Genomic DNA, 11,250 nt, shown 5'->3' with positions numbered 1-11,250 from the left:
AATAGTGCTTATTTATACTGCTCGCATAGGACTGAAAAGTCCCTTTACTCTAGCAGTAGGCTACTACTATTATTGTGGTCAAATTCTCAAATTATATTGAGGATAAAATTCCATACCTCGGCTGGGATTGAACCCACGCCCTCCTGTTTACCAGACGAGCGCCTTGACCATTACACCACCGAGGTAGGTAAAAAGGAATTTTAATTGAGTTAAGCATAAATGCTTATCACAAATGTCGTTCCCCGCTTAATATACTACTTATGCTAAATATTTAAAATGTTGTGTCTTGACTTGGACTCGAACCACCAACCTTTAAATTCAAAGTCCACCGTGCTAACGCGAACCACTACTACACCACTGAGGTTGATCACATTTTCGTATAAAAATAAAATAAATAAATCAAAAGGGAAAATAATAACAGGTAGGTATGTACCTAGAGCTTTTTTTTTACTTTCCATTCAAAAAAAAAATAAAAATTGTTACTTATTTATAATTTTGTAAGTTATTTAGTTCCCTCTTGATTTTTAGTGTTGTTGTTGTTGTAGCGGCTTTAGCTTTCGCCGAATGGCGATAGCTGTTGTCTTTTTGTATCTGCTATACACCGGGGTGATGGTCTCTAGCTCTAGCCATGTTAATTTGGCTGGCTCGTCCTGAACCGCAGTCAACGATTTTTTTTTAAAGAAGTTTGATGAACTAAGGTCGTATTGTCCCAAAAGCAAAGAGAGAAGGAGGACAGGATAGCAGGAGTGCGTCCTCCTTGAAAGCGCTAGGTCGTTGGTTCGATTCCCGCCCGGGGCGGATTTTATTCTGAACGGATAAGGTTCGTTCTCGGAACGGCTGGCCTTCTCCTATCCTGTCTTCCTTTTCTCCTCGCTTCCGGGACGATACGACCTCCGTTGTTACAGTTCCCTTAAGAAAAAAAAAGTCTTAGAATCAGCAACTAATCCGTGACACAAGCTCTGCTTATACGGATGGGTATACCATTATAAGAAAAATGTATGTTCTGAGTTTTTTTTTTTTTTTTTTTTTTTTTTTAGGGGGCTGGCTAGGCTGGTTAGGGGCTGGAACTGCCAGCTTGCTAGGCAGTTCCAGATATCAACCATTGACTTTGGTTGATATCTGGATGAGTGACTGTCCGATTTTTACCAAATTGTTACAGTTGCGTCCTTGTCCTTGGACCATACCGGGATAGCATACCAAATTTCATCAGATCTACCTGAAATATTAGAGATTCTGAACTTGACCGCAGTTTGGATGTGTAGGGGAAATCGAATGACCGCAATTTGGATGTGTGAGGGTGATCGAATGACCGCAATTTGGATGCAACCTTTTTGTACCTGTGCTCCCTGACCGCAGGTTGGATGCAGCCGGCTGGTTAGGGGTTGATTTTTAGTAGTTTTACCAAGTGTCGATGTCGCCTGTATTCTTAAAAGTTATTCAACTTTTTATTAATTAAAAAAGTTTCAAAGAGATCTTAATTTGTCTTACCTGTCTCATCGGAATATGTTGCAAGTCTAAGTATCTGGAATAGAAAAAAAGAGATAAGAGAAGAGAAGATAATATAAATTTGAATTTGAGTTTGAATATAAGTCCTTTATCTTTGGAACATTGCTTTACAATAAAAACATAACCTAGGCTAAATTCAACCCCCGAGCTCTGAGGAGATGGCTATTCTTCCACTTCTTAATGCATATATTCTTTTATGCATTAGATGCAGATGCATTAATGCAACAGAATGGGATAGGATAGGAGAAAATGTTGACATTTTCTGGAGAGGAAAAAAGCCAACCTGGTTAGCTTGGAGAGTAGAACGTTTGCCTTGTAAGCGCTAGGTATCGGGTTCGATTCCCACCCGGGGCGGATTTTATCCTAAGAAGATAAGGTTCGTTCTCGGAACGGCTGGCTTTCTCCTATCCTGTCTTTCGTCTCTCTTCGATTTCGGGACGAAAAGAGCTTGTTACAGTTCTCTCTGTCAGACCTCTCTCTCTTTTTTCAAGTACCTACCTAGATCTTACTTATTATTTCTTACCTCTGTAGAGTAGTCACTGCAGTGTAAGCTTGAGTGTAGGAACTTGTACTGTGTAATACTTGTAGGGAAGTATTACATCCTTGTACTTTACTAGCAGATCTTAGTTCTTACCTCTGTAGTGTAGTCACTGCAGTGTAAGCTTGAGTGTAGGAACTTGTACTGTGTAATACTTGTAGTAATTGGATATAAAGATTTTTTATAAAATTTTTGGGACTTGGAATTTTTTTTCCCCAACAAAAATAAAAGGAAAATATGCCTCAAATCTTTTTCTTCTTCCTAGCTTTTTCCTATTTAAATAGGGTCGGCGTTTCTTGTCAGTCTCTTCCAGGCAGCCCTATTGTGTACCTCAAAATGAAAATAATTACATGTACTAAATAGGTGTACTGATTTCAAAACCACCCCACATTAGCTCAAATCTGGATGGGTCAGTTGCAAGATTTCCGCTCCCAATGCTTCATCACAATGCACTACTGTCTGTAGTAGACATAGCACAGGACTCAGTGTGTTTATAATACATTTCCCTACCTACCTGTAACTTAGACATGCCCATATCCATACTAGCTCTTCGTAGAAGTTTCTTGATATCTTCTGTTAATTTCAATACTCGAGGAGACTCAGACGGACTCAAATCACTCTAGAATGAAAACAAATTGAATTGAATTAACCTTGTCTATATTATACTGTAAGTACTGAAATACTTACAGGGATTTATTCAAAAAGAAATTTTATTGATGATAATTTGTTGAAAAATAAACAGATTCTGACGTGACTTTGTGAAGATTCATCTTGAAAAATATAAGTTACTGGTGTTGTTTATATTGTCAGAATAGGACCGAAAAGTCCCTTGGATGGTAGCGCGTCTGCCTTGTAAGAGTTAGGTCACGGGTTCGATTCCCGCCCGAGCAGATTTTGTCCTGAAAGGATTCTACAAATTTGGCCATGCCTCGGGATAAACTAGCGGGATTCCGGAGCGAAGCGACGGAATTCAGCTAGTAAAAATAATAAACTCACCAACAGCTCATGGAGTTCTCGAACAATCAATGTCACCCCACCGTTCGTGAGAAAGGCCCGATGTAGCTTAACATCGTCCATCATCACGCTCAACTGTGTCAGGCAGGAGAATCGAACCTGCGACTCTTCGTCTGGAGAACTACCATGGGAACCGAGGCTGAGCAACTCTAGAACACGAGTTACCGAGGATTCCTGGAACAAAAGAAGAAGAAGAAGAAGAAGAAGAAGAAGAAGAAGAAGAAGAAGAAGAAAAAGTCCCACAAAAATCAGTTTTTTTTTTTCTTTTTTGGCTTTATGGTTTTCTAGACAAAATTTGCACCACCACTTTCGTGTTCCTGGTAAAAAGACCTTTAATTTGATATATAGGTCAGGATTCCTGTAAAAAAAAGTATTTAAACAGATTCTCTCCTCCTTGTAAGCGCTAGGTCTAGGGTTCGATTCCCACCCAGGGCGAAGTTCATCCTAAACAGATAAGGTTTGGCCTTGGAACGGCTGACTCTCCTATCCTGTCTTCCTTTCTCTCTTCGATTTCAAGACGATAAGACCTCCGTTCTTGCAGACCACACACACACACAGACACACGGACCAATGGCTGAAACTTTGGATTTAGGCTCTAGGGCACTAAAAACTGGCCATCGAAAATTTGACCCGATTACATTACTTTCCTTCCTATAGGATAAGGAAAGTAAAAATAGGCAAATAAAATAAATGAATGGAAGAGATTTGACAGAGGGAACTGTAACTGCTAAGGCCTTATCGTCCGGAAAGCAAAGAGAGAAGGAAGATAGGGTAGGAGAATGTCAGCCGTTCCGAGAACGAATCTTATCTGTTTGGGATGAATTCCGCCCCAGGCGGCGTTCCGAGAACGAATCTTATCTGTTTGGGATGAATTCTGCCCCCAGGCGGGAATCGAACCCGCAGCGATTTTTTTTTTTTTTTAATGATGTATTTTAATTTTTTACCTCATATACGTCCAACAGCAGAGAACTTCTATTACAGGGTGTAACGCAAAGATCAGATAGAACACTAGTGACTACTCCTGTATACCGGATGTACCAAGCAAGTCGTGATGTTGCTTCTAAACGTATGGAGGCCTCTTTGTGATAGAGGAGACATGCGTTGCTTTTGATCACCTGAAATATAGTATTGGTTCATGTGATGATAACAGACAGGAAAACCACAGCATAAGGGTTCATTGATAAGCTTGAGTGTAGGAACTTGTACTGTGTAATACTTGTAGGGAAGTATTACATCCTTGAACTATACTAGCTCTTCGTAGAAGTTTCTTGATATCTTCTGTTAATTTCAATACTCGAGGGGACTCAGACGGACTCAAATCACTCTAGAATGAAAACAAATTGAATTGAATTGAATTAACTTTGTCTATATTATACTGTAAGTACTGAAATACTTACTGGGATTTATTCAAAAAGAAATTTTATTGCTAATAATAATAATAATAATAAGACTCTTGAGTGGAAGGTAACCACTAGGTGAGGTTAACGCCGGAGGCGTTCTCTACCACCTAACCCTTAGAGCTCCATTATTATGTGGGATATATTTATTTATTTACGGGACTAACCCTTTATACAAAAGTTACAATAGAAAAAAATACACTAAAACTAAACAAACACAAACAACAATCAAATACAGTAGAAAAAAATTATAAAATGAAATATAAAAGGAAAGTAAAAAGTACCTAATAAAGAGTAAAGTAATAAAGAGTAAATTTAATTAATTAATTCGGACTTGGAATTTTTTTCCCCGACAAAAATAAAAGGAAAATATGCCTCAAATCTTTTTCTTCTTCCTAGATTTTTCGTATTTAAATAGGGTCGGCGTTTCTTGTCAGTCTCTTCCAGGCAGCCCTGTTATGTACCTCAAAATAAAAATAATTACATGTACTAAATAGGTGTATTGATTTCAAAACCACCCCACATTAGCTCTCATCCTTTTTTACCTGTAACCTAGACATGCCCATATCCCTGTTCAAATCTGGATGGGTCAGTTGCAAGATTTCCGCTCCCAATGCTTCATCACAATGTACTACTGTCTGTAGTAGACATAGCACAGGACTCAGTGTGTTTATAATACATTTCCCTACCTACCTGTAACTTAGACATGCCCATATCCCTGCTCAAATCTGGATGGGTCAGTTGAAAGATTTCCGCTCCCAATGCTTCATCACAATGTACTACTGTCTGTAGTAGACATAGTACAGGACTCAGTGTGTTTATAATACATTTCCAAAAATAGGTAAATAAAATAAACGAATGGAAGAGATTTGACAGAGGGAACTGTAACTGCTAAGGCCTTATCGTCCGGAAAGCAAAGAGAGAAGGAAGATAGGGTAGGAGAATGTCAGCCGTTCCGAGAACGAATCTTATCTGTTTGGGATGAATTCCGCCCCCAGGCGGGAATCGAACCCGCAGCGATTTTTTTTTCTACATTTCCCTACCTACCTTTAACTTAGACATGCCCATATCCCTGCTCAAATCTGGATGGGTCAGTTGCAAGATTTCCGCTCCCAATGCTTCATCACAATGTACTACTGTCTGTAGTAGACATAAAACAGGACTCAGTGTGTCTATAAGGTGTGTCCAGGTTGTCATGGTAACAGAGAGACGAGAAGCGAGGAGACATTGCAGTATGGACAAGGTGTGAGTACGAATCTGAAAACATGAAGAGTTTTTTTAATTTTTATTTTGTTGTCCAACGAATCCAGATTCGATTGATTCAAGTATCTGGATTCTTTATCAGCATCCAATATAAACCGAAGCCGCTTCACTGGATCAGCATCAGCACTCAATAGCGGATTTTTCCGGCAACTCTCCTTGTCGATAGGAACGCTATCTTGCGGATTTTCAAAGTAGCTCGGGTCTTCTTCAATCGTGTCGCTCTCTGGTGAGTTTTTGGCGTAACTTGAAGTCGTTCTTTGCTCAGTAGCGCTGCCTCGCGGATTTTTTCCGTAACTCGGTCCATCTTTTCCGATACCAACGCTGTTGTGGGGAATCTGTGCGTTAGTGTCGCGATCTAACGGAATATTCGTGGTACTAACACCGCCAGCGCTATGCCTTGAATTTTCTGGGTTAGTGTCACCATCTAACGGAATATTCTTGAACTGTGTAGAGTTTGCGTTTTGAGCCCGTTGTTTTCCGTTAGTGGCTCGATCTATACTTTTTTTTTTTATTTAACATACTTTTTTTTATTAACATTTATTAATTAATCCATAATCCATTCAATCCGTACTTACTTGGTAGGGTATCATGTATTTCTCTGATCGAATTTGCTCATCAATATTCAGTACACAAGACTCCAAACAATCCAATACATGCCGAGAATTCTTCACGCCCCCTGGCGGTTGTTTCTTGAACCCCGGAGTGAGTAGGTTTCGTACTCGTGTACTGAGGAGGGTATAGGTGTGGCGTTGTAGGGCGGGGTCAGAGCAGGACAGGAGAGACAGGAGAATCACCCGCGCATGCGCTAGGTCGTCGGGGTCCTCGAGAAGTCATCAGCATCCAATATAAACCGAAGCCGCTTCACTGGATCAGCATCAGTACTACCAAGCGGATTTTTCCCGCAACTCTCCCTATCGATGGCAGAGCTATCTTGCGGATTTTCAAAGTAGCTCGAGTCTCCTTCAAAGGTTTCTTCTCCTTGAATAGTGTCGCTCTCTCGTGAGTTTTTGGCGTAACTTGAAGTCGTTCTTTGCTCAGTAGCGCTGCCTCGCGGATTTTTTCCGTAACTCGGTCCATCTTTTCCGATACCAACGCTGTTGTGGGGAATCTGTGCGTTAGTGTCGCGATCTAACGGAATATTCGTGGTACTAACACCACCAGCGCTATGCCTTGAACTTTTTGGGTTAGTGTCACCATCTAACGGAATATTCTTGAACTGTGTAGAGTTTGCGTTTTGAGCCCGTTGTTTTCCGTTAGTGGCTCGATCTAACGGACTTTTTGTGGTACTTTGAGAATTCTTCACGAGAAGAGACACAATACTTCCCATTTAGGTGCTGGGTCAACACGAGAACACCAGAAAGTAACTGTGGTACTTTGAGAATTCTTCACGCCCCCTGGCGGTTGTTTCTTGAACCCCGGAGTGAGTAGGTTTCGTACTCGTGTACTGAGGAGAGTATAGGTGTGGCGTTGTAGGGCGGGGTCAGAACAGGACAGGAGAGACAGGAGAATCACCCGCGCATGCGCTAGGTCGTCGGGGTCCTCGAGAATACTGGGGGGGAGAAATGATCAGAATGAGGGTTAACAGAAAGTAAAGTAATGATAATGCTTATTTATACTGCTCGCATAGGACTGAAAAGTCCCTTTACTCCAGCAGTAGACTACTACTATTATTGTGGTCGAATTCTCACAATACATGCTTGACTGTGTTGATAGAACTGACATCATCCAGCTTTTTCATTACTATCTGCAACAAAAATGAGGGGGGGGGGATTTTTTAAGAGAAAAAACTACTCTGTAAGCTCACCCTACCTCTGGGTTCTAACAGGCTGCTGACTGAGTTACTATGAAACCAATAGGTACATAAAGGCACACTCTAATAAATATTAATAAAAAAAGAACCCTATCTGTTTAGGATCTCCAGGCTAACTAGGCTGGCAGATTCCTCTCTTAAGTTTTACCTTGATGATGAGCCCACCTCTCTGGCTGAGTGGTCAAGAGCACTGACTCTCAACCTGGAGGTGCTGGGTTCGAATTCCGGGCAGGGTGGAAATTTTCTGGCCGAACTTTTCCGTTCTTGGATAGGCATGGATGTAAAAGAGTGCCTTGAAGCAATACAAAAGAAGTACAAAGGTACAATATTCTCTTTTTTTTTACCTAAATAGGTATATTATTATTTACCTTGATGAAATCTGAATGCTGCAGGAAGTATTGACAAGGGTATGTGTGGATGAGAGTGGTGGTAAAATCAGCACTGGCTCTCTGCTGGTCTAAGGAATCATCAGAATCAAATCTTTGTTCCCACTCGGTCAACACTTGGATGTCTGGATCAGCAATGGGGTCTAGTGGGAGACGATAGGTGCTGAATAGCTCTTCAAACTCAGACCTGGAGAGGAAATTTTTTTTTTATAATTTTATATGTTTTTATTCTGATATTTAAAGGGTCTCTTAGCAATTTGTACCTAACAACAGAATTAAAAAATGAAAAAGGTACGAATCTGTGCGTTAGTGCAGGCCTGGACACCTGTCCACACATCCAGGCGTGGATATGAGAGGGGAGAAGAGACAGCTGAGAGAGAGGGAGAAGGGAGCGGATGAGAGAGTCAGCCAGGAGAAATAGTTGAACTTTGGTGAACGAGTCATGCGATCTGGGAAGAAAATTAAAAGAAATAATAGGGAAATCAATTTTTGAGTCACCCTAGTTAGCTTGGTTGGTAGCGCGTCTGACTTGTAAGCGTCAGGCCACGGGTTCGATTCCTGCCCGGGACGGACTTTATCCTGATGGGATAATGTTCGTTCTCGGAGCGGCTGGTTTTCTCCTATCCTGTCCTCCTTCTCTCTTCGATTTCGGGACGATAAGACCTTAGCAGTTACAGTTCCCTCTATCAAACTTGTTTTTATAAAATAAATAAATAAATGATTAATTCACCGGGTATGGAGTTAATATTCAAAGCTAACTTGAAAAAGTTCATACTGGATAATTTACGCAACTCAATGCAGTCGGAAAACTCAAGCGTGCCAGGAGGCGCGCAAACGTCAAGATTTCGCAAGGTCATTAAGGGTCACTTTGTATGGAACTTATCTTACCTGTGTGAACTGAGAGGCGCATAGTTCATACCAGGGCTGGGTCAGGGCTGGATATAGGTAGAACAAATCAGGCCTGGAAACTTGTCCACACATCCAGGCGTGGATATGAGAGGGGAGAAGAGACAGCTGAGAGAGAGGGAGAAGGGAGCGGACGAGAGAGTCAGCCAGGAGAAATAGTTGAACTTTGGTGAACGAGTCATGCGATCTGGAAAGAAAATTGAAAGAAATAATAGGGAAATTAATTTTTGTTTAGTCGCCCTAGTTAGCTTGGTTGGTAGCGCGTCTGACTTGTAAGCGTCAGGCCGCGGGTTCGATTCCTGCCCGGGACGGACTTTATCCTGATGGGATAATGTTCGTTCTCGGAACGGCTGCCTTTCTCCTATCCTGTCTTCCTTCTCTCTTCCCTCTCGGGACGATAAGACCTTAGCAGTTACAGTTCCCTCTATCAAACTTGTGATCAATTTCCATATTTCAATGATCTTTGGTACACTGGTAATGCCGCCACTGGTTGCTACTCGATTAAAGTAGCTTCCTACTCATATGTATGCACGACGTTGAATGCACCCCGAACTCAAAGTACTGAGCCGAAATTTTTTTTGACACCGTCGGGAATTGAACCTGGGACCTGTGGCGTGCAAGCCTAGTGTCTTTTTCTTCTTCCTCGCCTTATCCCGTGTTCAGACGGGGTCGTTGTAATCAATTTCAATGATCTTTGGTACACTGGTAATGCCGCCACTGGTTGCTACTCGATTAAAGTAGCTTCCTACTCATTTGTATGCACGACGTTGAATGCACCCCGAACTCAAAGTACTGAGCCGAAATTTTTTTGACGCCGTCGGGAATTGAACCTGGGACCTGTGGCGTGCAAGCCTAGTGTCTTTTTCTTCTTCCTCGCCTTATCCCGTGTTCAGACGGGGTCGGCGTTTTTCGTCAACCTCTAAATCAGCCCTAGCTAGGGTAATTGCTTTGGGCTGACATTTGCTTTTGGCTTCAAAAATTTACGAGTGGATGCCCTTCGCACTTAACCTTCGCTATTTCTTTAGTAAGGGAAATTTCAGACTGGTAGCCTTTCCGTTTAAAGTCCCCCAGCCAAACTCCTCTTTTTTTATTATTTTATTTTGATAGAGGGAACTGTAAAGGTCTTATCGTCCAGATTTTTTATTATTATTATTATTATTTTTAAAAATAAATAAATCTGATGGGAATCCCCGTAAATTTATACAAATAAACAAATAAATCTGCTTACTCATTAGATTTCTCACAGAGAGCGCTGAGCACGCTGGTCAAATTGGAACAGAACTGAGACCCAATCCGCGAGCAAGAACTCCACAATGCTTCCACACTTCTTATACATGTAGCCAGGGAGGTTATGATACGGGTGCATAGCTTGGTGGCTATTTTGATATGGGGAAGCAGAGAGTCGAGCAGAGAGAGGTAGAGAAATGGGATGGTGGTGGGGCAGTAGAGAAGGTCCGTGTTCTGTGAAATAAGAATGGAATAGAATATACTCCACTCCATTTATCCTGTCAGAATGAGACTGAAAAATCAATTTATTCCCGCAATCTAAACAAGGTGTTATCGTGTTATGTAGGTACCTATTTAGCGCAAAAAAAAAAAAAAAAAAAAAAAAAAAAAAATTTTTTTATGAGATCGAGAAAGGCTCTCGGTAGTTAGCACAGTGGACTTTGAATCTAAAGACCGATCACACATGATTGTCCAGACTGTCACACAGCCAGGTACTAACCATGCACAACTTTCTCAACTTCAGTGATCCATGAGGAATAATACCCGTCTGGTTTCAAGAGCCAAGCTCTTGAGAGTTTTTTTGATTCTCAAAAGGTTCTTAGCCCATGGGACCGAAAGAGCCAAAGGTATGAGATATCCAACAGCAAAAGGGGGGTTGAGAGGGCCTATGCTTTTCTTCTTACCTTCTTAGCCACCTAGGTACTATTGTTTTATTATCATTTCCCTTTTTTTCCTTTTATTACTGTTATCACTTTTTTTTAAATTAATCAGGGTGTTTATTTTGTAAAATGTACCCCCCATAATGTATCAAATATATAAGACCTTGGTTAGACTGTGGGGGAAAAGGGACTTTTCAGTACTATCCCAGCAGGATAAACAAGTATATTCTATTCTATGCTAGACAGCCAGTATTTCTACCTCTCCCTCTCAACCTCTCATTAGCATTCTTACCAAGTTTTTGTACAGGGATTTGCAGTGGATCATCCATTCTGGAGCGATTTGGATAGAACTAAATGTTATCACAGTGAATTGGGATTACTTTTACAAGATAAAACACCTATGTGGTCCATTCTTTGACTCGACTTTCCTTTTTCCTTTTGTACTTTGCATTTTCTTGATTGAACTATGCAGTTAAGTTAATGCAGTTTTGCAGTGGCAGAAATGCAGTGTTGTTTTTTTTTTTTTTTTTTTTAAGAGGTTTGA

The 11,250-nt window shown here is 41.0% G+C and overlaps 3 protein-coding genes across 3 annotated transcripts; all 3 read right to left on the bottom strand.

Moving 5' to 3' along the window:
• Positions 1-1,398: 1,398 nt before the first annotated feature.
• On the bottom strand, positions 1,399-6,022 carry LOC113471347. The gene is made up of 8 exons (XM_026830439.1): positions 5,867-6,022; positions 5,503-5,712; positions 4,003-4,173; positions 3,041-3,232; positions 2,584-2,663; positions 2,030-2,116; positions 1,489-1,522; positions 1,399-1,425 (listed from the first exon to the last, which is right to left on the bottom strand). The coding sequence occupies exons 1-8, from the start codon at positions 6,020-6,022 to the stop codon at positions 1,399-1,401; spliced, it is 957 nt and encodes a 318-aa protein (XP_026686240.1).
• A 256-nt stretch (positions 6,023-6,278) lies between these two features.
• On the bottom strand, positions 6,279-8,771 carry LOC113471346. Its single transcript, XM_026830438.1, has 5 exons — positions 8,645-8,771; positions 8,240-8,363; positions 7,897-8,101; positions 7,412-7,462; positions 6,279-6,371 (listed from the first exon to the last, which is right to left on the bottom strand). The coding sequence occupies exons 1-5, from the start codon at positions 8,769-8,771 to the stop codon at positions 6,279-6,281; spliced, it is 600 nt and encodes a 199-aa protein (XP_026686239.1).
• A 22-nt stretch (positions 8,772-8,793) lies between these two features.
• On the bottom strand, positions 8,794-11,036 carry LOC113471345 (the record flags this gene model as incomplete). Its single annotated transcript, XM_026830437.1, has 3 exons — positions 8,794-9,007; positions 10,049-10,281; positions 10,999-11,036. Coding segments are annotated over 3 exons (485 nt in total), but the record flags the coding sequence as incomplete, so codon positions are not given.
• Between the last annotated feature and the right edge of the window lie 214 nt (positions 11,037-11,250).

The sequence above is a fragment of the Diaphorina citri genome, unplaced genomic scaffold (genome assembly GCF_000475195.1).
Source record: "Diaphorina citri unplaced genomic scaffold, Diaci psyllid genome assembly version 1.1 scaffold2327, whole genome shotgun sequence".
Taxonomy (NCBI): domain Eukaryota; kingdom Metazoa; phylum Arthropoda; class Insecta; order Hemiptera; family Psyllidae; genus Diaphorina; species Diaphorina citri.
Note: the sequence above shows the minus strand (reverse complement) of the source record. Positions and strands in the feature narration are given on the sequence as shown.